The sequence below is a fragment of the Tachysurus vachellii genome, chromosome 26, assembly GCF_030014155.1.
Source record: "Tachysurus vachellii isolate PV-2020 chromosome 26, HZAU_Pvac_v1, whole genome shotgun sequence".
Classification (NCBI taxonomy): domain Eukaryota; kingdom Metazoa; phylum Chordata; class Actinopteri; order Siluriformes; family Bagridae; genus Tachysurus; species Tachysurus vachellii.
Genome location: NC_083485.1, coordinates 13214947 through 13242771, shown reverse-complemented (window position 1 = coordinate 13242771; position 27825 = coordinate 13214947). Strand labels below are relative to the sequence as shown.

General features: G+C 39.3%; 1 protein-coding gene across 2 annotated transcripts; it reads left to right on the top strand.

Moving 5' to 3' along the window:
• The first annotated feature begins 77 nt into the window (after window positions 1-77).
• camk4 (calcium/calmodulin-dependent protein kinase IV) lies at window positions 78-26774 on the top strand. 2 transcript variants are annotated; one of them, XM_060862905.1, is made up of 12 exons: window positions 78-155; window positions 302-509; window positions 6530-6608; window positions 7654-7716; window positions 8460-8542; window positions 9099-9171; window positions 20571-20661; window positions 20826-20900; window positions 21815-21890; window positions 23927-24053; window positions 24242-24394; window positions 24475-26774. In XM_060862905.1, the coding sequence occupies exons 2-12, from the start codon at window positions 394-396 to the stop codon at window positions 24628-24630; spliced, it is 1092 nt and encodes a 363-aa protein (XP_060718888.1). In that variant the 5' UTR covers window positions 78-155; window positions 302-393; the 3' UTR covers window positions 24631-26774. The 2 variants fall into 2 exon arrangements, with proteins under 2 accessions (XP_060718888.1, XP_060718889.1); XM_060862906.1 differs by lacking the exon at window positions 78-155 and having other exon boundaries at window positions 171-509.
• The last annotated feature ends 1051 nt before the right edge of the window (window positions 26775-27825 follow it).

Genomic DNA, 27825 nt, shown 5'->3' with positions numbered 1-27825 from the left:
GTGGATCTCAGCTCAGTGTTACATAACGCCGGTGTTGTGACGCGCACTGAATCCCCGGTACATTAGCGACAGTAAGACCCAGTGGAAGCGCACCGGCCGCCCCCTCTCACTGGGAGAAAACGATGCACTGCTGCGGGTGATGAGCTCCGGTTAATGTGTGTAGCCTCACAGCTCACTTCAAACACGCACATTTCTAGGTCCTGCGTGCGCTTTTACACCGGAGCCGCGCTCACTATTTCTGTCGCTCCCGTTTAAGGCAGTTTTCCGAGCCAGTGTGTGTTTTGTGTTAACCGCACCTCAGGGAACCGCAAGGCGACTCCGCGCTCCGCAGCGTGGCACTGAAGTGAAGCGGGGAAATCACACCGCAGCTGAAGAAGGATCACTGCGTCTGAGATGCTCAAAGTCAGTATGATCAGCTCCAGACCAGGCGCAGCTCCGGAATACTGGATTGATGGCTCCAAGAAAGAGACTCTGGAGGACTTCTACGAGCTGGAGTCGGAACTGGGACGGTGAGTACCCCTTAGTACCCCTCAGTACCCCTCAGTACCTCTTAATAACCTCATTATTTCTCAGTCTGTTTAATTTCCTCTTAATACATCTCATTACCCCTCAGTACCTCTTAATAACCTCAGTATTCCTTAGTACCTATCTTCCAGTATCTCAGTACCACTTAGTACCCTTTATTACCTTTTAATACCCCTCATTGCAGTCAATTCCTTTGAGTACAGTAGCCTGAAATACCCCTCAGTACCCCTCAGTACCCCTCAGTACCTCTCAGCTCTCATGAACTGGGGAGAATAAAAGGCTACACATTTTTTAAAATAGGATTTATTCTAAAAGATTTTATTTGATCTTTTTGTTCCCCTTTTAAGTTCACTTGTTAATTTAAGTCTAAGTTTAGATGAAGGTAATTTTAATTTAAATTGTAATATATCTTTTTTCAATTAGATATGATTGTTACATTTATTACATCTCCTTTTTAAAAAAATGAAAAAATGCAATCATAAATTTTTCTTTTCAATGAAATGCCCATATTTTAAAGGTTAATTCTTTATTTTATTTTATTTTCTTTTGTTTTAATTAAGTATAATGAAATTCAAAATTAACCTATTTAATGCTTCTTTTTTATTTTTTTTTAATTGTAGCATTATGTTTAATATTTGATGTTTTTTATTTAAAAATTATAAGTGAATTTCTAACAACAGAGCTACATATAATTAATATTTGCTAGTTTATTTATTTATTTATTTATTTATTTTAGTATTGGAAGTATTTTTTTTTTTTTTTTTTGCCTTTAACACTTCAAATATTAACGTTTGCATACCAAACCGGAGCTCTTGCCTTAACCTATGACATAACTCGTAATACAGTGTGTGATGCTGCACAGATTGTTTTGTGTATAAATGGACAGTGGACTGGGTCACTGAGAGGACATCACAGGCACAGTATGAGCTGAAAAAAAAAACAGTATTGGGAAATTCCTTGTTGCTTGCTATTTGTGAACAGATGGTGAAGCAAGGTGAGATGTACACCATGAACACATAAATAAGGGATCATTTCTTTCCAGTATGCGTTAATGGCAAGATGGTGGAATCCCACAAGGCACATCATGTGATCGAATGGTTCAGTCATTTATCTGAAGTAAGTGCGTTATCTTAGTGGGCGTTGAAGTGGATCTTATCCTGGGGGTCCTGGGTGTTAAACGGGAATATACTTTGGTTGAGATGGAGGTCCATCTTAGGGTACCACACACACACACACACACACACACATGCACACACACACACGCGCACACACACACGCACACACACACAAGCTCATTCACACTTATTTAAAGCTGGAAGTGTAGACACCTGCTAGTTGTGAAAACTGACTTTTATATTTTATATTTATATTTTTTTCTTTTGAGAATTCAAAGAAGAAATTTCAGAGGAAATTAGGTTAGGTTATAAAATTACAATTAAAATAAGATTATGATTATACCTACTAGTATGTTTTTGCCAGGAAAGAATGAGGAACCCAGAGTGGACACGTGCAAAACAAATTAATTTAAAGGTTATAATAAACCTGAGCTCAGTTTGTAATCAGTCACCTAAAATACCTCCAGTTAGGGCAGGTTTTATCCAAAAGCTTGGCTTAATCCTTAATACATAGTCAAATCAGTGCGGACGTCAGTAATAGTGTGTGGTTTATCAAGAGATACGAGGCTGAAGCCCAGTTTTCAGTCGTAGCTAAATTAAGTCTATGCTTGGTGAATATGATAAGTATAAATTTCCTATTTGTGTTTGCTTCCAGAGTTGCTTTGATGCATTTATTCCTCTGAAGCTTTGTAGTGAACTGAAAAGGTTTGGCAGACTGGATTATAATTATAATCAGAGCTGTTTCATCTGAGAGAGAGAAAGAGAGAAGATGGAGTGTGTGGAGTAATCAGAAATGAGAGCGAAATGCTCCCATATGGTGGCAGGATGGCCAACTGAATTCTGCAGGAATGAGAGGCTTGCTGACAGGGCGATTTGTGGAACTTTTATTAGTTGCCAGTAATCCACACAAAATGTACGGTAAAGTTGTTATTTATTATGTATTAACAGTGTTCAGAATTTAGCCTATAGCATGGCAGGATCTTATGTATCATGGAGCATGTGGTGATGAATCATTTTGACTCGGTTTGAACACTGAGCTCTCATCAGCTATGCCAAATGTAAAGCCCTCGGGTCCTAGATACAGCAAAGCAATGTGAATCTGTAATGAAACTAGGGATAGACTCTCTCTCTCTCTCTCTCTCTCTCTCTCTCTCTCTCTCTCTCGCTCTCTCTCTCGCTCTCTCTCTCGCTCTCTCTCTCTCTTACTTGCTTGGGATTATATAATACTGGGCAAGCAGAAAACAGAAACAGAACAAGGAGCTTGGGTAACACACACACACACACACACACACACACACACACTCCGGTGTTGTGCATCCCTCCCCATTAAGTGTCCATTAAGTGCATAGAAACAACAGAACTAGGAAATCCATTATCGCTAAGTGGCTACCATCGTTGAAATTTATCGAGTTAGCTTCTCCTCAAAGCTTTTGCAAGTGCTGTATGATCATCAAAAGTTGTATTAGGTTTGCTGAATGATTGATGAAGTAAAAATACGTACAAATATGTCCAGAAGTAGAGATTTTGGCAGCTACCACGGCGGAGCTATCTGTGTTAGAGAAAATGCTGAGAAATGCCTTAAGGCAGTGGTTCTCCGAGTCGGGTTTGTGAAGTATAGCCTGAAAAAAAATCCATGATCTTTTTTTTTTTTTTTATTTTTTTTTTTGAATGTTATTGCAGTCTTGTTGCAGTGGTGGAAAAACATCCGACAGACAACCAACCATTATCATAGTGGTTATATTTATTTTGGAGTTCTTGTAATAATTAGCTTGTCTAACTGTCTAACTGGTAACGTTAATTGAACTTGTTTAATAAAAAAAATTAATACATTGAAAATAATTAATAAAAGCCTATTAATTATGTCTTGGATCTACTGTGCTGAGATGATACGCAATTATACATCTGGTGCTATATTCTCACAAAGCAAATACATCTTTGGGGTTTGGGGCTTGATTCCTGCCTTCACCATGAGTGTGTGTGAGTGTGTGTGTGTGTGTGTGTATGTAGTTTGCATGTTCTCCCCATGCTTTGGGGCTTTCCTCTCCGTTCCCACTTTCCTCCACTAGTCCAAAAACACACTTTGTTTTGATTAGCATCTCTAAATTGTCCAGAGTGTATGAATGTGTGTGTGATTGTGCTCTACGATGAGTTGGCACTCCATCCAGGGTGTCCGTGCCTTGTGCCACTAATCCCATGTAATAAACTCCAATTTTCCTGCAAACTCGTGAAGGATAAACACTTCAGAATTGGATGAATGGATGAATATTTTGCTGGTTGATATTTCAAATCTGACACATTTTTATTAGTTACAGACATCCGTGCGGGCCACGTTATGCCTTAGCGTAAATATCGTATGAACTTATAATTACTGTAGTGATTCGAGCAGTTAGATCAATAATTCAACGCTGGTCAAACTCGCTAATGGGGGCTTTGTGAGTGCCATTAATAAGCAATATTGCCTCATTTGAACTATTATTGTGGATCTGTCTTTGTAGGATTAAGACATTGATTGTGTGTGTGTGTGTGTGTGTGTGTGTGTGTGTGTGTGTGTGACTTCATTTCCGTAATGTAATATTATTACTCTGATGAATAGTGATTGGATTTGGGGCATTACTGGTGATGAGCAGAGCATCATGCTCTGGCTCTTGGACGACGAACCCATCTGTCTTCTTTTTAGCTGATTGTATTTCTACATTTTGGTTATTATATTATTAGTCTCACATCCTCTTATTGTTATGAGAGCAAATATGCAGTTTCTGTTATAGCAGCTTTGGACCTGTGTTATACTTTTGATTTGTATTAAGCGTACACATGTTTTCTTGTTTTTTTTTCCTCACAGATTTGGAATCGGGGTTGAATTGTTCCTTGAGTCCTGCTCCGTATGTGTGTTATGTAACCTCCTCAAAACTTAAAAAAAAAGTCTCAGAAGAACTCAAACTATGTGCCAAGTTGTTATCTGTTAGAGTTAAAACAATGAATAAATAATTTGTGTCGGTGGAAAGGAATGGAAAATTTATTCTGGCACTTTCTGGATCTGGATTTGTTTTTGGGTGTAAAGCAGAAGTGGGCGTGGCCTAAACCGTGTAAATAGTGCAAACAAAACAATGCATCTCCTCTTCATATCTGTATTTGTATGTATTTACAATGTCTATTCTTCGCATCTAATGTATTTTCATTGTTTGCATCCATAATGTTAAGTATGGAGTGCTTATCATTGTCATTATAAAAATATTTACTGAGGGTTTTTTTCTACTGCACAATTCCATTAAAAGGCATGTGGCCAAGAAAATGTACTACCTTATAATTAATATTATTAGCTTCTTCATTAATATAAATCCTTTTATTAACATTTAGTGATGAAATGAAATTCGGCGTTCTAGCTTCAATCACAAAGCGTGGCTTAAAACCAGAGAGACGATGGGATGGGATGAGAATCGTCTAAACGCTTGATATCTGCTTGAGGTTTTTTGATCCTCCTCAAAATATTTCTTTGTGTAATGATTTCTGATTTGTGCTGTTCTGATTTTGTCCTGGAGTGTAAATATTGTTCTGGGAAGGAATGGCGAGAGGGGCTTCGGTTTTCTGGGATATAGTAATTATTGAGCAGATTGTTGAGCTGGCACTCGTGCTTGCTTGGTGTCTGTTCACATTTACCGTGTGTGTGTGTGTGTGTGTGTGTGTGTGTGTGTAGAGCAGAGTGTACTTTATACCCAAAAAGAAAGGAACATCTCCATTTCCACTGAACCCCCCAAACCAAAAATACAGATGGACCTTCTACAGCAATAACATAGCTGGTTCATTTTTATTGTATTACCTACATTTCATTTATTTACACATCACACAATCTCCGGCTGAGATGCCCGGCCCTGTTCCGGCACACATTTTGTGCTGGCTTGAGGCCTGGGGGTTGATTCCTGGCCTAAGCTGATTATGCATTGTACTGAAGGACCAAAACACTGATGCTACATAAGATGCTGATGTTTGAAAATAAGCCACGTTTTTAACACCAAAATGTAGATCCGGAAGCTTTAAAGCCAGCAGTGGGCTTTAGGTCTAATAAGGTGTAAGCTCACTAGGTTTATGTGTAAATTAGGAAGTAATGTATTGTGTCTCTGGAACTGGAACTAGATATTGACCGGGTAAGGAACACAACATGCTGTTATAAGAATATAATAAATAATTGGTTTTGTCTAATTCGTCACTCGAAGTCGATATTTTTGTAGTAACAGCATGTTGTTTATTTTATACATTTTGTACTTAACACAGCAAATAATCGCAATCATGCACTTAATAATTTGTCACGTACTCGATCGTACACAGTACGACAATATAGTCTGTGTATAACAGAAATCGAGATAAATCCAAGATTCAGAAAAGTGTATAAACTAGAATTTAAAAGTGCAATAAAATAATCAAACAAAGAAAAATAAGGAAATAAATGCAATCTACTCAACACTAAAGTAGGAGGCTGTACAAGATAAAATAAACAGAAAAATTATGAGAAAAAAGGAGATAAATATACGGCATGTGAATAAATTCACTGCTGAGTAATTGTGGATGTGAACGGGTGTGAAGATCAGTTCAGACACCCCTGCATTACGACATTAATAGAGCGCATTAACATAATCCATTGAGTATGAATTACAGCCAGCAGGATTCCCATATCTGCTGTAATGTTATAGAAAATTAATCAGTTCCTTCTAACCAAGTGTTGACAATTTAACAGCGACGTTGTGTAAAGTCTAATAGCAGTAAGTATATCAGATTCGGACCTGCCGGTCTGGTTCACGAGCTGTATGATTGTCTTTTAATTAGTAATTGTGTACGTAAGCTTTTGGTTAATATGTTAAAAGGTTTATAAGACATGTGATTTTTTGTGCTGATTTCAGCGGAGCCACATCGGTGGTGTTTCGATGTCGACAAAAAGGCACACAGAAACCCTACGCTGTGAAGAAGCTGAAGAAAACAGTGAGTCCTTTGTCCGACATGTCCAAGCAAGTCTTTCTTCTATTCTTATTTGTTCTTTCTTCTTGGATCGAGAGGTCTTAGTTTATCAGGTTTCCCCAATCTCGGACTGGAGAAGTTCATGAATATAGACGTTTTTGTCTCTGACATGATAGTTAACTACATACAGTATACAGATCAGTTACACATGAAAGGAAAAACCCACCTTAGATTGTGTTAGTAAGGTGTTGGTCCTTAACAAGCTACCTGAACCGGTTTGTTGTGTCGTTGCCACTAAACATTCACATCCTACTACTGGTTGCCATAGTAACTGCGTTTATTAGCATTCCAGATCAGATTTCTTGCCACTAAAATGACATTCTGGAGGGAGATTTGGTGCGATAGTATATAAATTCAGTAGTTTTTTTTATCTCCGTCATATTATAAGAGATACGAGAGTCTTTGCTTACACTGGTAGACGTCGCACTCCGTATTTGCATAAGGTTCAACTTTTCTTAATTTTGTCACACTTATATTTACACGCCAACAGTCGCCGTTGTTCATGTAACCAGAAAACGAAAGCTCTCTGGTCAGATTTGTCTCTACGAGACGCTGTCTGTGCGAACGTAGCGTAATGCGTTGCTCCAACGTTGAGGTTGAGTTTTGCCTCACATGGTTTACATCACTGTCTTCTTCATCACACCGTTCACTGGAAACCAGAACCCTGGAAAACACCACACCTGTTAGGATTGAGACGTTTCATCATAGTGATCAGTCAGAAGAACTTATTGTACCTGTATTGATTTGCCGTGGCATTTCCCTCCAAAGGGGCAAGTGAAGAAAAATCACAACAGCAGAAACAAACAAACAAACAAACAAATAAATAAATAAATGCCCCCTTTCTCACAGCATAAAAAAACACGTATCATGTAACGTTGATAAAAAAAAGGCACGTATTATAGTCTTTTCCATGAATTTAAAGAGTTAAGATATTGTGTACTGAACTTGTATGCATGAGCCACCTTCTCGCACTCATTTTGAAGAATACATACTGATTTTGTTCCTCCAGGTTGACAAGAAGATCGTACGTACGGAGATCGGAGTCTTGCTGCGTCTCTCTCATCCAAATATAGTAAGTCTGGGTGTAAAATGCATTGTAACATCCAAAACATTCAGGATTATGGATGATGTAATATTCTGCTCACGTTCTGATTACGGTAACCTGCAGAGAAAAGAATAGAACTTTGAAGATTGTGGTGTAGAGCTTATTCCTTCATTTATTTATTTATTTATTTATTTATCATTATAGTTAGAGTAAAAACTTGGCCGATTGCTTAAATTGAATGGGTTTAATCTCATTAAGTACTGTAAGCAGAAAATGCCACCTTATATCTAAGTGCACTTTTCATGAAGCTTTGAAATTCAACATTTTAACTCAGGATAATTGTGAATTACACATAATGTGCACATTACACATTTTTATGTAATGTGCCTAATTTTTTTGATATACATAAATATGCTCATAAAAAAATCTGTCCTGTAATTAAGGGTGTCCATGATTTATTTACAGTATATTAAAATTGGTCCCTGACTGAGGTAGAGGTAGATTATTGGTTCTAAATTTTATAGAACCTTTACGAAACAAAAGAACCCATTAATTAGATGTTTTTTCTTTAAGAGTGAGATACAGGCTTCAGTGTAAATGGTTGTGCCTTCAGAGCCTGGCATAAAAGTGCAGCACTTGTCTCCCAGCAGTCCTTATTTATTACAGTGTTTTAATTATGTCATAGTTAAACTGCTCTCTCTCTCTCTCTCTCTCTCTCTCTCTCTCTCTCTCTCTCTCTCTCTCTCGCTCACATTTTATTTTTATGGCAGATTAAGCTGAAAGAGATCTTTGAGACACCATTAGAAATCAGTCTTGTCCTGGAGCTCGTCACTGGAGGAGAATTATTTGACAGGTCAGTGGACAGCACATTTGTCTCACTCCTCTGGGGTCGAAGGTTTAATTCAAGTGCTTGGAGTTTGCATGTTCTCCTTGTGTTCTGGGGGATTCCTTTGGGTTCTCAGCTTTCCTCCTGCAGCCAAAGATGGGTCTTATAGGCTGATTGGCATCTCTAAATTGTCTATTGTGTGTATGCATGTGTGTGTGTGATTGTGCCCTGCGATGTGTTGGCATGCGGTAGGTTCTGGGTTCCACATGAACACCAAATGATAATGATAAACTCTAACCTTTGCCTTCTTTTCATTTCCTAATCTGCAGCACAAATCATAAACATGACGTCTGTTTGATTCCAACAAGCTTTTCCGCATAAGCAATGACTAATCAGCGGAAGTGTCTCTGTTCATCTGTTTATGCACGCCAAGTTGTGCTTGAGTCACCAGCTTACACTAAAGCTGGGAAAATTATAAAGTGAAAATTATAAAAAGCACTCAGCCAACTCTTTTTGCATGTCAGTCCCTGCTGCTCAACCTGGCATCATTTGCAGATTACAGACCAAGTTTTCCTTCTTCCAGGGTGGTAGAGAAGGGCTACTACAGCGAGCGAGATGCAGCGGACGCTATCAAACAGGTGCTGGAGGCCGTCGCGGTGAGTCTTCCTTCACTAAGTCTGATTTACTGCCTTGTGTTGTTCCATCTGATCTGATCTGGCTCTTTGCCATCCATCAAACAAACATCAGGACTGGTGTGGAGTCAGAAATGATGATTATGAATGATGAGCTGAACTCGACCAGGTGTGGATCTTCCCATTCGTGAAGCTAACATTTCTCCTCCATCCCATTTGGATTCAAGCCATCATGCGATACAGCTATCATTAATATCAACTAAATTAGGAACAGTGTTTATCATGCACACACCTAGAGAAAAGAAATATATCGTCGCTGTCGGGCGGAAACCTCGTATGTCCAAATTTGGTCAATTTCATATTTTTTCACATATCGATGCTATTGTCATATCGATGCCCACGTGGGTCTGTTATTTTTACAAGTTATTAACCAATTTAAAGTCTTGAAAATAGCTTGAGCACAAATCTCATAACTCCATTGGACACTTCAACTGTCCACCTCTTCCTCACTCCGTGGGAGAGCTTCACGGCATATTTCTCCTCGAGAAGAGTCGCAACGAATCAACACGTCTTCTGAGGTAAATGTCTTCAAAACACTGGGCTCAAAGAAAAAAAAATCTTGACCCCCGCTAGTTCTGGTGCTCGTCTGAGGACAGGAATTTAGCGCAAGACATTTCACTGCAACGCGGACTAAACCCTGTGCACTGCAGATAAGGTACGGCGTTTTTTTAATTTCCTGAAAAATAGCGGTTTTGGAGATGAGGATTCCGCCCGACAGCGACGATATGTAGAATCTGGGTTGCCTGATTAAAGAATCAGGCAACCCAGCTGTAGAAAGAAAAAATCCTATTATCTGTAAATCTGAAAGTACATCTGACAAGGATCTGGTCACCCCAAGTGGGAATTGTTAGAGACCCTGCTAGAATCTGGCAACCTTGAAAAAATGACATTAAAATGTAATGTAAAAGTAGGAATTTTAATTATTAAACCATAACATTAATAGGATAGTTTGCGAAATAACTAGTTTCTACAGTATATCACAGTATATAAATGCGTCATTAAAACTTATTCGATTTCTCTGTAACATGACACACTACATTTTCTTTGTTATTCACTTTAAAATATGAAAAAAGGCCTGCGAGGAACTACTTTTTAAAGCTGCTATAATGCGATTGAACTTTAAATATAATTATACGTAGTTAAATAGTACAGACTGTTCATTAATGAAAATAATAATCGAGAATGAATAGCTGTGGTATTAGAAGAATCAAACACTTCAGCGTTTTCTGTTTGGGATCGTTATTGTCTTTTAGCAACACGTCTCACGAGTCTCACGAGTGTGTTAGAACTTCTTTATAAATTCTATAGGATTATAGAAATAACATAATAGTTATTCTCACTCACTCATTTTCTACCGCTTATCCGAACTACCTCGGGTCACGGGGAGCCTGTGCCTCTATCTCAGGCGTCATCGGGCATCAAGGCAGGATACACCCTGGACGGAGTGCCAACCCATCGCAGGGCACACACACACACTCATTCACTCATGCACTCACACACTACGGACAATTTTCCAGAGATGCCAATCAACCTACCATGCATGTCTTTGGACCAGGGGAGGAAACCGGAGTACCCAGAGGAAACCCCCGAGGCACGGGGAGAACATGCAAATCGAACCCCCAACCCTGGAGGTGTGAGGCGAACGTGCTAACCACTAAGCCACCGTGACCCCATAATAGTTATTACTGAGACAAATTTAAAAGGATATAATCCACCCTGTTCTGGTTCCCGTTCATTTTTTTACGATACATTTGACACAAATCTGCTTTCCTAGCCGTGGTAATGGTTCAGGTCTGCAGTCATAAAACAGCTTTGGTGTACTTTTGGATCCTGTTCCAGAGAGACTTGAAATGAGATTTAGTGCTTTCACTGTTCTGCTTTAATGCCAGCAGGCGAAGTGAGACCCCACAGAGAGGTCACAGATGGCTATTCTCTATTCTTTCTTTCCCACTGTCTTCCCTCTCTCTCTCTCTCTCTCTCTCTCTCTCTTTCTCAGTCTCTTTCTCCCCACACATGTTTACTATCAGAGCTGTTCTGTCACCTATTGCATCTTTTTCAGTCAACACAACACGAAATCTGTCAACCGCTCCATCCATTGCACCAGCTAAGTAGCTGAGACAGATATCACATTGCAGAAACAGGGTCTGTCCTCATGGGTGTACAGTAGCTTCTGTAGTTTTAGATGTTTTTTTTTAAAGTGTATTCTCGCCTCTTGGCCTTCATTTCACCAAGGATCGCTGTTGCCAAGGAGATGAGATAGCAGGACGGTGGGCACATTTCTCATGCATGGATTTCAGCTTAGAGAGTTGGCAGGCTGCAATAAGTAAACACAGACTCTCTACATCACACCGGCTGGAAGAACAGCGAGCTTAATGCTGCCGCCCCCTTTTGAAGTGTCGCCTGTTTTTTTTAATATCACACCACATAATTTTGCCCTGTGTACTTCTGCTGGGAGTTCCCACACATTCTGTTTGTGTGTGTGCGTATATATATCTTTCCAGAGAAACACCTCTGTGTTGATTAAACTAGATGCCAAAGGAAGCCTACGATGCATCGTTGCAGTTTTTTTTAATTACACTTCCGGCTGGTCTTAAAGGATTTTAATCAGTTTGCTCACAAAAAAAGTGTGACCAATCCTGTCAATTTCTGAAGGAAATTCTGACCAATCCTACCCACTGCCAGAGAATATCTGACCAATCCCAACCACTTCTGGACAATGTTTGACCTCTTCTACTTCTTCTACTTTCGGCTTTTCCACCTACCTCTATCCTCTGCATCCTTTACTCATGCACCAATTAACTTTATATCCTCTTTTAACACAGCCATATATCTCTTCTCTGTCCTTCTTCTTGACCTCTTACTTGGCAGCTCCATCTCCAGCATCCTTCTAAAAATATAACCATCTCCTTCCTCTGTACATATCCAAACCATCTCAATCTATCCTCTCTGACCTTGTCCCCAAAACAGCCAACCTGATCTGTCTCTCTGATGTGCTGGTTCCTAATCCTGTCCATCCTCGTCACTCCTAAAGAGAACCTCAACATCATCTCTGCTACCTCCATCTCTACCTCATGTCTTTTCCTCATTGCTACAGTCTCTAACCCATACAGCAGAGCTGAGAACCTCAACATCCTCATCTCTGCTACCTCCATCTCTACCTCATGTCTTTTCCTCACTGCTACAGTCTCTAACCCATACAGCAGAGCTGGTCTCACTACTGTCTTCTACACCTTTCCTTTTATTCTTGCTGACACTCTTCTGTCACACAACACTCCTGATGCTTTACTCCACCCACTCCAACCCTCCTGTACTCGGCTCTTCACCCTTTTTTCCACACTCCCCGTCACACAGGACGGTTGACCCCAAATACTTCAACACATTCTTGACCTCAGCTCCCTGTAACATATGCATGTGCATACACATGTATTCTGTCTTAAGCCCTATTCGGACGGGATTAGTTTTACGTGGGGACGTGGGGGTAAAGTAATTATTACCAGAGCTTCTCTGTGATTTTAGTCCCGTCTGAATGTGCCATCTCGGTAATCATTACGGACAATGTCAGTAAAGATTACGGCGACTTTTACCTTCTGTAAAAAAGTCCGGAAAAATTACCTCAGGTAATACTAATCCCGTCCGAATAGACCCGCTGTAAATATGTACGGTAAAATTCCGTAATTTCCTGTTTAAAAGTAGTTTTTGGCGCGTTTTGCAAGCATGGAGGCGCCATGTTGTCTGTTTGCGCACGTGATAACAGGAAGCAACGATCATACGCACATGACGACAAGGAGGTTACTGTGGTGCGTAAAGCGAGTTACCCCTCCCACTTCTGCTAGTTTTACTGAGATGTCTTGTCCCGTGCGAATTGGCCAATTAATATTACAGACGTCCTGAGGTAAAATTGCATTACTCCACGTCCCCACGTAAAACTAATCCCGTCCGAATAGGGCTTTACTATGACTGACTTTCTTTCCTCTTCTTTCCAGAGCAGACCTCCACCTTTCCAGGTGTTCCTGAACCTGCTCTCTACTTTCACTACACGATCACCATGTCATCCTCAAACATCATTGTCCATGGAGATTCCTGTCTGACTTCATCTGTCAACCTGTCTGTCACCATAGCAAACAAGAACTGACTCCTCGATCCATGATGCCCTCGATCCTTAGCCACACCTCCACCATGAACTCCTCTGTCTGAACTACAGCACTTTCTCTGCACCCCGTCATACTCTAAATCCACAAAGATGCAGTGCAGCTCCTTCTGACCATCTCTGTACTTTTCCATTCACATTATCAGAGCAACAATTCCATCAGTAGTGCTTTTTCTGGGCATGAAGCCACACTGCTGCTTACAAATATCCACTTCCTTTCTCAACCGAGCTTCCACTACTCTTTCCTATAGCTTCATTGTGTGGCTCATCAACTTTATACCTCTGTAGTTGCTGCAACTTCACACATCACCCTTGTTCTTAAAGATCGGCACTAGAACACTTCTCCTCCATTCCTCAGGCATCTTTTCACTCTCTAAAATTCTGTTGAACAATCTAGATAGAAACTCCACTGCTGACTCTAATAGATGCTTCCACACCTCCACAGGTATGTCATCTGGACCAACAGCCTTTCCACTCTTGGTTTACGTTACAGCCTTCCTCACCTCATCCGTTCTATTTCCTGCTCTACAGTATTTACCTCTTCCACCTTACATTCCCTCTCATATTCCTCATCTGGAAGCTATTCCTGACCATCCAAAGCCAGTCTCAGCTTCTGTCTGTATTCCTCACAACCTTCTTCCTTTTTCAACTTCCACCACTTGGTCTCCTTTTCTATCTTTCCTCTCCTCTTCTTCACCACCGTATTCTACACATCACCACCCGACTCTGTCAGTCTACACTCTCTCCTACCACCACTTTGCAGTCAAAAATCTCTCTCAGATTGCCTCGTGCACTCCTACCTCTGTTTCCATCCGCTTAGAAAAGTCCACCACTATCTGTCCTTCTAGGTTCCTTTCCTTAACACCAAACCTGCTCATCATCACCTCATCACCTTTGTTCCCTTCAACAACATGCCTGTTGAAGTCTGCTCCAATCACTACTCTCTCCCATCCATGATTACTCTCTATCAACTCATCTAACTCACTCAACTCACTCCAGAATCTCTCCTTCTCTTCTAACTCACAGCCTACTTTTGGAGCATAACCACTGACGATATTCAACATTATACCTTCAATACTTCAAACTAATAAACTGATTTCCACCGGCACCCTGTAGGTCAACAGCCCCGGGCCTTGACCGATTCAGTATGGAATTCCCACTCAGGGGCGGTTCTAGAGGTGGGGCCACAGGGACCCTGGCCCCTGCTGAAATCTGATTGGCCCCTGATTGGCCCCCGTTCCATCAATCGTTGACGAGAAGAGCAACCAGAGAATTTTTCACAACAATCACAGATGCAATTCCACCCCCAAACAATTGGCGGCACTCGAGCTTTTGAAAAAGGAATGACTGCCGAAATGTATTTGCACCGTACTGAATAAATTATTTTGTGTGTTTGAATGTACCCTGTAATTGGCCCCTGAATGTAACATGCGGCCCCTTAAAGGCCCCTGTTACAGAAAAATCCTAGAACCGCCACTGTTCCCACTGACGATTTGCATGGTTACATTTGGCACGTTGATAAAATTTGGAGAATGTATGACTAATCCCACTAATCTTTGGAGAATGCTTGACCAATCTCAATCACATCTGGAGAATGTTTGACCAATCCCAACCACTCCTGTACTACGTTTGACCAATCCCAACCACTTCTGTACTACGTTTGACCAGTCCCAACCACTTCTGTACTACGTTTGACCAATCCCAAACACTTCTGTACTACGTTTGACCAGTCCCAAACACTCCTGGAGAAGATTTGACTAATCACAACCAATTTTGGACAATGTCTGACCAAGCAAAACCCCTAATGGAGAATGTTTGACCAATCAAAACCCCTAATGGAGAATGTTTGACCAATCCCAACCACTGCTGGAGAATGTCTATGTAATCCTAGCACTTCAGATCATCAGGAATTCAGATCAATCTGATCCACTCTTGTAGTTATTATTTACAGTTGTACCAGCTTGTAATATTTTTATAGTTTCAGGGTAGACCAGTCTCTCTCTATAGACTTTCACTGGCATTTAAATTAAATCTGGATGGGTTGATATATTGCATTATCTAGCAACAGGAGCTAATGTGGCATTTACAGTTTTCTGTTTTCCTGTATCTGTGGCCCTGACAGAGCGTATAAGGGCTTACAACAGCGTCTGTGGTGCTGATGAGCTGCGCTGGGCCATTAGCCGAGATAAGTAGACCTCAGACTGGAGAGAGAGAGAGAGAGAGAGAGAGAGAGAGAGAGAGAGAGAGAGAGAGAATATGAGATACAGTATGTATGTCAGCTCCACTGTGCATTGCCCAGGAAGAATTCCCCTTGGATATTGCACAAAGATAACACTCCCACATGTCAACCTAATTGGTGAGGATAGAGAAAAACACTGCACTGTTTTCTATCAGATAAAGTCTGCCATAAGAAATGTTTTTTTTACACTTACATCATTAAGACAGAAATGCAGTCTTTGAAAGTAAAAAGCTGAAACCTATGTCAAGTACAGGGCTTTCAGAGTTCAAGGCTAATTAACATATCATTAACATATCATTTGCATTATGTTGTCACTTAACTTGTTTTTTCTGATGTTCCAACCATTACGAAGAAGATACTTCCGACTGAGCGCCCCCTTGTGTGTATGCATGTGTGTGTGTACGTGTGTGAGTGTGGGCAGTCGCATGTGGTTCTACTGTAACCAGGCAGACTTCTGCTGGTCCAAGCTGCTGTGTTTAATGAGTTTCCAGGGTAACCTTCTTACCAGAGGCGTTGCCTATAAACCAGTATCTTTGTCGCACTCCTACAGAACACCACAGGGGTTTTCTCCCTTATTGTTCTTTTAATACTTTATTCTTAATCTTATGTTTCAAACAAAACCAGCAGTTTAATGTTTCCTTTCTCCAAAAAGAGATTTTTTAATTTTGTTTTTATTATTATTATTATTATTATTATTATTATTATTATTATTATTATTCATTCATTCATTCATCTTCTACCGCTTATCCGAACTACCTCGGGTCACGGGGAGCCTGTGCCTATCTCAGGCATCATCGGGCATCAAGGCAGGATACACCCTGGACAGAGTGCCAACCCATCGCAGGGCACACACACACACCCTCTCATTCACTCACGTAATCACACACTAGGGACAATTTTCCAGAGATGCCAATCAACCTACCATGCATGTCTTTGGACCGGGGGAGGAAACCGGAGTACCCGGAGGAAACCCCCGAGGCACGGGGAGAACATGCAAACTCCACACACACAAGGCGGAGGCGGGAATCGAACCCCGACCCTGGAGGTGTGAGGCGAACGTGCTAACCACTAAGCCACCGTGCCCCCTTATTATTATTATTATTATTATTATTATTATTATTATTATTATTATTATTATTATTATTATTATTATTATTATTATTATTATTATTATCAACTTCAGACTGAACCAAATGTTTTGGCCACTATAAGTTATACAGTTGGCTTTCTTTGTCCAAGAAATTTTCCTTTAACGCTTTGATACACTACATGTATCATTATGTCAGTATGCAGACTGAATATAATAATTGTTATAATAATTGTGTAAAAGTTTTAAACAGACCGACCTCTTAATTATTATATTGTGTTTTTTCATTACATTGTGTTTACCATGAACAATGAATTAATAAGTAATGTAAAAAGCTAATGCAAATTATTTCTTTTTTTTTTTTTTGGAGTTTTGCTTTTGGTTTTCATTTTTGCTTTTGTTTTTAGTTTCTCGTGCATCTTGGAAATCAGTTTGAACGGAGAAAAATAATTTGTTAAACAATTCTAAACTAAATATCAGCAACAAAGGATTAAATGACTAAAATAACGCAAATACAGAATTCTGCAATGAAACAAAAATTAAGGTTTTAAGGTTTTTTGTTTCATATGTGAAATGAGCGATTAACGTACTCAGGAAAGAAACAAGACGCTGCACTATTAATCGTTGTAAAAACAAGCAGTACACACTTAAGGAAAGCAAAGTAATCTAAAACCTGTGTAATAGGATATGTTCATGTCTTAGCTATTACAACCAAGCTGCCTGTTTGTTGTGATTTCAGATGCTGTGTATTACAGTAGTCTAGGTGAATAAAAAACAAAAGAGCAGCTCATATTCTCAGTGTTTATTATTCTGTGGTCAGCTCTAAACCCCCTTTTCCTTATATAGGAAAGAATCGAACAGCCGAGAAACTTTCATGAAGTCAAATTTTACTTCTTAAAAAAAAATCTTAAATAATTATTAATGAAAGCATTAAATGTAAATAAATAGACTCTTATTTTGAGGTTCTGAGGATTAATTTCGTTCAGTTTTCTCATTATTGAAATATCGTGAATGTATCGTTTTGAGGTCCGATGAACGCAGACGAGGGGGGCACGGTGGCTTAGTGGTTAGCACGTTCGCCTCACACCTCCAGGGTTGGGGGTTCGATTCCCGCCTCCACCTTGTGTGTGTGGAGTTTGCATGTTCTCCCCGTGCCTCGGTGGTTTCCTCCTGGTACTCCAGTTTCCTCCCCCGGTCCAAAGACATGCATGGTAGGTTGACTGGCATCTCTGGAAAATTGTCCGGAGTGTGTGAGTGCGTGAGTGAATGAGAGTGTGTGTGTGTGTGCCCTGCGATGGGTTGACACTCCGTCCAGGGTGTATCCTGCCTTGATGCCCGATGACGCCTGAGATAGGCACAGGCTCCCTGTGACCCGAGGTAGTTCGGATAAGCAGTAGAAAATGAATGAATGAATGAATGAATGAACACTGAATGTTCTCTAACTTCGGACATTTAAACGCTCTCTGTATTAATTGCATGCAACCACTTTTTCTGGTTTAGTAAATCACATTACAGGAACTGAATTGCATTAAATGCTTCAAGCTGCATATATTAATTAAGATGTTGTTTTTTTACATGCTCTTTTGTTCACGAGAAATCGAACCAGCCAGTCCATAGACAACCATGTTAGGACATCAGCTTGTGTGTTTCTTACGCTTTTACAAAGTCTTTGTTTTAGCTAGTTATCTATAACATCTTCTGGACTTGCACAGCGACACCTAACTCACCCAGATTTTGTGTAGCATATATTGCATTACATTATATTCTTCAGTAAATTCTATTTTATTGTAATTCTATTTGTATTCTGTTTTCAATTTTTATTCAATTTTTTTTTTTACTCTATTTGTATTTTAAACTTTTTAAATTTTTATTCTTTTTATTTTATTCTTATATTTTTATTTTGTAAATTTTTTTTTTTTTTTTTATTCTTTCATTATTTTACCGTTTTTAATTTTTTTATGACAGCATGTCGGAGGCTAATAGACTTGGAATTGGAATTGAAGTTTTTATGTGAATTCGAACTACTAACCAAAGCCCAAAGCACCAAGATCCTTTCAAGATCATCTTATCTGGTAGAGATAGTGCTCAGTGTGATGCTACAGTAGCTCTAATGCTTATGCAAATGTCATTGGGAAACTTTGGCCTAATGTGTAACGGTATCTTCAAATTACACTTCCTGTGAAAATAACATAAGCCCACTTCAGAAACGAAAGAATCACATGTGCCCACTTGAAATTGTGACTTGAAGGGATGTTCATGTGCAACATTTCATTAGGAAACTAGAATTAATGATCATTCTAAAAGCTCATGAAGGCAGCAGAAAGCCAGGAAGGAGGTTACATCCAATTGGTTGTGCGCAAAAGCAGGAAATGAGACTGTGACATGATTAAAGTGGCTCCTAGAAAAGAGATTTTAAAGACTCAACAGACAGATGAGAGGAGAGCAAAGGAATAAAGGTTAAAGAAGCAGATTGTGCCACTTAGACTATTTATGTATATTATATATGATCAGATTTATGTCATGTCAGATTATGTTATGTCAGATAATTAATCACAATGACAATTTTGTAGATTCAATTTTTGAGTCTGACTCCACCCATATTCTGTGATTGGTTTGTTTCCTGATTGTACAAATTGTTTTGAATTGTTCAACGTTTAACATTGTAATCACACTGATTACAGTTTATAAAAGGAAAGCTTATGAAAATGTTATACACACTCATGTCTACTTGTATAATGAAGAGATTTTGGACCATTATATCACCATTCCGACTGATTTCCAGTTACATTTTCACATGTACTGTAAGCTTGCCATAGATAGTTTATAACCAGTTAATAGCTCCTCAGTAACAGTTAATAACCCATTAATAACAGTTAATAACCCTTAATAACAGTAAATAGCCCCTTAATAACAGTTAATAACCTCTTTATAGCTGGTAATAACCCAGTAATAACCACTTAACCGTTAATAACCGTTAATAATCCGGAAATAAACCACTTAATAAGCAGTAAATAAACCTTAAGAACAGTAAATAACTCCTTAGTAACCATTTAATAACGTAATAACTGTTACTAGCCTGCTAGTAACCATTAATAACCACTTAATAATCAGTTAATAACCCTTAATAATAGTAAATAACCCTTAATAACAGTAAATATCCTCTGAATAACCAGTTAATAACTCAATAACAGTAAAAGCTTCTTAATAACCAGTTAATATTCCCTCAATAACAGTAAATAGCCTTTAATAACCTTTTTTATTAAACCTCTAACCTTTAATAACAATAAATAACCCCTTAATAACAGTTTTTAAATTAATACAAATGTTAATAACCCTTAATAATAGTAATTAACCCCTTAATAACCAGTTACTAACCTTTAATAACAATAAATAACCCCTTAATATCCAGTTACTAACCTTTAATAACAATAAATAACCCCTTAATAACCAGTTAATAACCTTTTAATAACTGTCAATAACCGGTTAATTACCCCTGTTTTGCACATCACAGATTTTAGGTCTTTTATTTCTTCTTATTTGTCACACAAGACTCAGGGTAAATCAGCTCCCTGTCTGAAAAGGTTGAAAATAAACAAAATGTTTTCTGAAATCTTCTCGAACCACAATCACAAAATGATACATGGCAGCTAAACAGTTAAAGGGAACCCTAACTGCGTTCTTCTGTATACCTAAGCTCAGACACGTCTATGATTGACTGATTAGGAGTTCAGTCTCCTGAGTGATATTGCTTATGAATTTTCATTTTTCCTTCAGGTTAAACAGAACAATAGAGTTTGTAACTTGACTTAAGTGTGACTCGGAGTCACAGAGGCAGCTTTAGAAACAGCTAAGTGTGATGAATATTTACGCCCGTCTGTCTCTGTTCGCAGTACCTGCATGAAAACGGTGTGGTGCACCGTGACCTGAAACCTGAGAACCTCCTGTACGCTACTTCCGCACCAGATGCTCCTCTCAAAATAGGTATGGATATTGATCTCTGTTTCCTGTCTAAGACCTACATCTTGATGGGATATTCCTTGGAAGGGAATGTTTATGAATTTTACCCGGTCGGTTGTTTGTGTACATGGTTAGAGTGTTTGTACGTAGCAGATCCTCTGACCTCTATGTGGTTTTGACCTTTTCAGCTGATTTTGGCCTTTCAAAAATCATAGACGACCAGGTGACAATGAAGACAGTGTGCGGGACTCCGGGATATTGTGGTGAGCTTGTTAACGTCATCTGCATATTCACAGTAGCCCCGACTGTCCAGTGGGGGGTAGATTTTCATCCCAATCAAGCAGAAGTCTGTTGGGGACAAACCAAAATAAAAAAACAGATAGTTTCCCATCTCTGGCTGTAACTTGTGCGCACCTTCCAATCCTTGGTGCTCTGTAGTGATCAGAATTCTGATTCTTTAGTGAATCGGAAAGAGTCGACTCTTTTGATGACTCTTTCCCAATTTATTTGAAAACCATGGAAGTTGTTGGTCCTTGCCTATCCATCATTTATTTAACCCCCTAATAACATCTAATTAACACCATGAAATTTTATGTTTAAATTTTTATTATTTTTTGTTTTATATATTTACAAAACCTGGTTTATTTCATTTTGGTCTGTATTAATTAACACACTTTAGAAACAACCCTTCTAAACCCTTTGAAGTAAATCATAAAACACAATATAGTTTTATTGCTGGTAAAGAAAACGACTCAGTGACAGGTGGTGTGATTGCAGCTGTTACCTGTTTGGATCCAAATGATTTCTTCTCCAGGAACAGTATAAAGTGTTTTATTCCTCTTGTACCTTGTGCTGAGGAACTAATATCCTGATGCTTTCCGGTTAACTTTAATAGCACTTCTTTCATTTTTATATGTTTAGTGCTATTTTAATATTTCCATTGAAACAGGTTAATCTGTGGATTAGAAGTTACTATAGAAACGATAACATATTAAAAGATTACATTTATATAAACCTTATATAAAGCCAGCATTGATGTTGGAGCTGCTGTCATGCCAGTAAGTAATTAGTTAATTGGGTTAATAAATAAAGACTTCAAATTGGAGCTTTAAGTTACAGGTCTGGCTTTAGGCTAATTTCTTTCTCTTACCCTTATCTCTGTTTCTGTCCTTTTCAGCTCCGGAGATCCTCCGGGGTTGTGCTTATGGGCCTGAAGTTGACATGTGGTCTGTAGGAGTTATTACATACATCTTGTAAGTTGCCTCGCTCATTTATTGCTTTTACATTTAGATGCATATCTTTGTTATTATAATGTCTTCATGTGCACATTAATGGGGATGATTCACAGCTGGTGAATGGATGGTGAAGATGCTCTCCGTGTCCAAAAATAGATTAAAAGATACACTCATATTGTTCCCTTGACATTTTCCATGAGTTTCATATATTATAATGTATTGTAGGTGTTAGTACCTGTGGTTAGCATGCAGGTTCTAATCAAGGGCTTTTTACAGACAAGCACAAAAGTCTGTGTCCCTGCAGGATTTTGAAAGAGGGAAAATGTTCCTCTATTATTCTACCGAAGTGTAATTTACCTACAAAAATCGAACGTCGGGGTCTCCTGAAACAAGACAACAATTTAAAATATGAGACCAGGGATCGGTATTATATTGGAGAGGATCTGGATGATGTTCAATTGAAGCTAACATCTACACAATATCACCATTTGTGTTACATATCATGAAGGAGAACATACATTTCACGATATCTAGTCATAGAGTTATAGAACATCAGAAGAAAATTAGACTAGTTCGAGCAGAACGCTACTTATTCTTAATAATTACTTTTTACAAGCATGGTGAGCAGAAAAGCATCTCATAACACACGACATATTGAACCTCGAGGTCGAAGAGCTACAACAGCAGAAAAATGAGGAGTCGCTAGGGATAGGTACAGTGATACTGGACAGATAGAAAAAAGGTAAGCTATAGTAAAGAAGAGAGAGAGAGCGAGAGAGAGAGAGAGAGTGAGAGAGAGAGTGAGAGAGTGAGAGAGAGAGAGAGAGTGAGAGAGAGAGAGAGAGAGAGAGAGAGAGAGAGAGAGAGAGAGAGAGAGAGAGAGAGAGAGAGAGAGAGAGAGAGAGAGAGAGAGAGAGAGAGAGAGAGGGAGAGTGAGAGAGAGAGAGAGAGAGAGAGAGAGAGAGAGAGAGAGAGAGAGAGAGAGAGGGAGAGAGAGAGAGAGAGAGAGAGAGAGAGAGAGAGAGAGAGAGAGAGAGAGAGGGAGAGAGAGAGAGAGAGAGAGAGAGAGAGAGAGAGAGGGAGAGAGAGAGAGAGAGAGAGAGAGAGAGAGAGAGAGAGAGAGAGAGAGAGAGAGAGAGAGAGAGAGAGAGAAGGGAGAGAGAGAGAGAGAGAGAGAGAGAGAGAGAGAGAGAGAGAGAGAGAGAGAGAGAGAGAGAGAGAGAGAGAGAGAGAGAGAGAGAGAGAGAGAGAGAGAGAGAGAGAGAGAGAGAGAGAGAGAGAGGGAGAGAGAGAGAGAGAGAGAGAGAGAGAGAGAGAGAGAGAGAGAGAGAGAGAGAGAGAGTGAGAGAGAGAGAGAGAGAGAGAGAGAGAGAGAGAGAGAGAGGGAGAGAGAGAGAGAGAGAGAGAGAGAGGGAGAGAGAGAGAGAGAGAGAGAGAGAGAGAGAGGGAGAGAGAGAGAGAGAGAGAGAGAGAGAGAGAGGAGAGAGAGAGAGAGAGAGAGAGAGAGAGAGAGAGAGAGAGAGAGAGAGAGAGAGAGAGAGAGAGAGAGAGAGAGAGAGAGAGAGAGAGAGAGAGAGAGAGAGAGAGAGAGAGAGAGAGAGAGAGGGAGAGAGAGAGAGAGAGAGAGAGAGAGAGAGAGAGAGAGAGAGAGAGAGAGAGAGAGAGAGAGAGAGAGAGAGAGAGAGAGAGAGAAGGGAGAGAGAGAGAGAGAGAGAGAGAGAGAGAGAGAAGGGAGAGAGAGAGAGAGAGAGAGAGAGAGAGAGAGAGAGAGAGAGAGAGAGAGGGAGAGAGAGAGAGAGAGAGAAAGGGAGAGTGAGAGAGAGAGAGAGAGAGGGGGGGAGGGAGAGAGAGAGAGAGAGAGAGAGAGAGAGAGAAAGGGAGAGTGAGAGAGAGAGAGAGGGAGAGAGAGAGAGAGAGAGAGAGAGAGAGAGAGAGAGAGAGAGAGAGAGAGAGGTAAGCTATAGTAAAGGAGACAGATAACCTAGAACATACTACAAATATGTGTGGATTTAGTCACCATTTCTTTTCGCCCTCATTTGTTTCTTTTTTTCCAGACTGTGCGGTTTTGAGCCTTTTTTTGATGACAGAGGAGATCAGTACATGTTCAAGCGCATCCTGAACTGTGAATATGAGTTTGTCTCCCCCTGGTGGGACAATGTGTCTCTGAACGCTAAAGACCTGGTGAGTGACTGCTTTCAGCACACTTCTACTTCAAGGAAATTCATTTTTCTACAGTAGTTTTCTAGTTTTCTAATTTTCAACATTACAGAAACCTAATAGTAGTCTAACAATAAAACCTTTTACCAAGCTGCTTACATGATCATTCTTCTCATGTGAAAATAATACTCTTTATTTTCTCTTGTTTTCAGGTGAAAAAGTTGATCGTCAAGGACTCAAAGAAGCGACTGACGACGCAACAGGCCCTGCAGCACCCGTGGGTGACCGGGAAAGCCGCTAACTTCACCCACATGGACACGGCTCAGAAGAAGCTCCAGGAGTTCAACGCCAGAAGAAAGCTCAAGGTTGGGATATTGACACTCAGGTGAAAGTAAAACATACAGTGTCTTTGTCTATATCACTAGAGATCCTGTGATCTCCACAGGCTGCCGTTAAAGCGGTGGTGGCATCGACACGTCTGGGAAGTGCCAGCGGCCACAGCAACTCAGACGCAAGCAAGGCGAACTCGCATCCCACTAAGCAACAAGACGTGGAAGACGAGCAGCCCGAAAAGGACGTCCATGAACTAGAAGACTCGTAGACTCGTCTGGATTTGCGAGGGAACAAGTTTACAATTTGTCATTGAAAGGAAAATGTTTTTTTTTTTCTCCCACAGGTTTGGATAGACCTGAAACGGTCAGGTTCTGACAGAGTCATGACAGGATTGATGACGAGATTTGGGTTCTGGTGACATGCATGTGATTTGTGATTGATTTAGGCTACAATAGCAGACTCTGCCAAAAAAAAACAAAACAACATCATGCCATTTAATACAAGGCATCTTGATATATCTGTATCATGTATTTGAAAGCTGTATGTGAACCAAGTGCAGGTGAACTGGCCGTTTTTCCATAACAGATATTGACTGATCATTATCTTTGAGTTCTATACTATATAGCCAACTAAAGCATCAAATTGAAGACTTTTTGATGACTATAACATAAGACGCAACGCCAAGCTGCTTTACTACAAACATTAAACGCATACATTCGTTTTACACTACAGTACAAATCATATCGTTTTAAGCTAAATCCTTGGTATCAACCAGGGTCTTAAATCTTTACTATCCAGAAATATCTCCTATCATAGGAATAAGCTTCACTTACATCCTAATGTAATGTAATGTAATGTTGCTTTACATCCTAATAGTCTTACTGAATCGAAAGGGCTTAGAATAATGTTTGTGTTTGTCGAGGAAGGAAATTGACAGGCTTGTTTTCTACTTTTCTAAGAATTAGTACCAAGTACGTGATGCATGGTTTTAAAAAAAAATCAATAAAAAAATAGTTATGCACAAAATACTGCACCGTCAAGTCTCACCGTCCGCTTCAAAATTGTTGACATCTTTAGTAAAAAAAAAAAAATGAACAAAAAGGTATGAAAAACGACTTTGCAGTTAATTATCCCAGTCTCACACTGAAAAGATGAGAAAAAGTTCACCTTTAATTTAATGAAGTAAAAATATAACCACCTATTGCAACTAGATTTATGTTTATAAATGTATATATCACAATTATTGGCACCCCTGCTGACATAACACCATAACATACTGTCTTTTCTGTAGTAGTGTACTTCGTTTACATTAAACCCACCTTTAGTGCTGCCACAATCACTCAAAATGCCTATAAACTACATGTCTAGTGAACCCCCGGCCCTTATGTTGCTTGTTAGATGAAAGAAAAAGCTTTCTTCCAAATAGGGCATGCTTTGGGGACCCTAAACTGTTACCATCTCACTCAAATCTCCATCAATGGTCTTTTGTGGCTCCTTGAACCTCCTCCTGACGGTTCCTAAAAGTGAAAAACACTTTTACACACACTTTTATGCTTCTTAATTATCACTCTTACAGGATATTTCGGGTAGCTGAATTATTTTCTTCCTTGTTTAGGAATTTTTGTCTCGTTTCATTTTTGTTTTTGCATATTGATGAATGACTGAAGGAATTTGGCCTTTTCACTAGTAAAATATGGAGTTCCTAAATACTCAGGCTAAATGTAAAAAATATATAAAATATATGTATATGAAACATTATTCAGTTACATTTTACTTATAAGGATTTTTAGGGGTGCCAATAATTGTGATGTCACTTTTTATTAGGATTTGATTTTTCTATCAAACCACAGACATTTTCCCACCCGAATCTTTTTTTTTTTTTTTTTTACCGAGGGTGCCAATAATTCTGGACCTGACTGTACAGTATATTCAGGTTTTAAGGCTTTAAGGTTAAGTTTTCTCTTTATACATGAAAGCTGTTAGACTAAACTGCCAGTCACAGTTCTTCGATATCTTGACTGATCAGCCTTTATAAAAAGGACTTTAAAGGTGTACTGATTGAATGTTACTTTAGTTATAGCATGCTTTTATCTACAAATATCAGCAAATGCTGTTTCGTAATTATTTGCTAAAGACGTATGGACAGGAATGAAGCATGGGTTTAACTCTATAAAGGTTGCATTGCATGTAGGAATGTTCTAAAGCTCCAAATGTCTTCTTACACTGCACATATTTTGCTAATGTGTTATACCGTACGATATTTCAGGCTGTTTGAGGGCCACATTGTACGACACTCAGAGGTCGAATTTGTATATCTGCCTGTTTCTATCTTAAAATTTCACTTTTAAAACGATGAAAATTATACTGTGTATTAATTGCAGAATAAAATCGAATATACGCAACAATAGAGAAGTGTTGTGCCTGCCTGGGAACTCTGGAAAAGCACTTACACAATAATAGGGATTGTTTGAAATCTTAATCAAAGCTTAATTTGTGATAAATTTGGACTATTAAAAGTGAATAATCTCCATAGTCTGGTAAAATCTCTTCATGGAATCAGAAAAGAAATGACTACATCCACTGATTTTCTAGTATAGAAAGAAGATATTGTACACGAAATCCTAAAAGTCATTTGACTGCAAGTAGTGTGCTCATTGTTCACAGCAGTGCTGCATTGTGAAACAGTTTGTATTCACCAGTATGTCTATAAATCTAGTTTACAGATGACTTCAATAATCTTACAGCTCAGAAAATGAATTATGGACACTTAACAGCTGTAATGTTAGTGTCCGAAAGTTTTTATTTCCATAAGCATTCATATCAGTATAACCTATGTACTGCAGCTGTATACTACATACTGTATTTATTATAATAGATTTGTATAGAAATAGAGTAATAGAGAAATAGAAGTGTTTATTCATCAAATTTATTTTTTGAATAGACTAAAAAGAAAGGGTCCTCATGGGTTTTAGTAGTACAGTATACAAGTACGCAGCGCAGAGCGTTGTTCTCAAGGTTTAACTTGATCTCTGTTTAGAGTTATATATTTAGGATCATGGCACCATTAAGAGAACTACACACATAAGCATAAAAAAAAAGATATTTTTAAACTTGCTGGAACTAAGATGGTGCACAAAGTAAGCGCCATGAAGACGTAGCAAATGCTTGAACGGAAGACATTTACAGCATTTGGCAGACACCATTATTCAGAGTGACTTACATTATCTCATTTTTGTGCAATTGAGGGTTAAGGGCCTTGCTCAGGGGCCCAACAGTGGCAGCTTGGTGGACCTGGGATCGAACTCACAACCTTCCGATTGGGAGCCCCTTAACCACATGCCCGCACCACGTATCGTATCCGTACAGAGCCCCGGACTCATCCCTAATAAACACCTTTGTGATGAACTGGAGCATCAGCAGCTCCCCAGACCTCTTTACACCACCATCATTAATGCTCTTGTGG

What these genes read in the sequence shown, in the direction of transcription:
- camk4 (XM_060862905.1), top strand. Translation starts at nt 394, where the DNA reads ATGCTCAAAGTCAGTATGATCAGCTCCAGACCAGGCGCAGCTCCGGAA. An exon ending in CTGGAGTCGGAACTGGGACG is followed by an intron (nt 510 to 6,529) that starts GTGAGTACCCCT and finishes TGCTGATTTCAG; the next exon opens with CGGAGCCACATCGGTGGTGT. An exon ending in TGAAGAAGCTGAAGAAAACA is followed by an intron (nt 6,609 to 7,653) that starts GTGAGTCCTTTG and finishes TTGTTCCTCCAG; the next exon opens with GTTGACAAGAAGATCGTACG.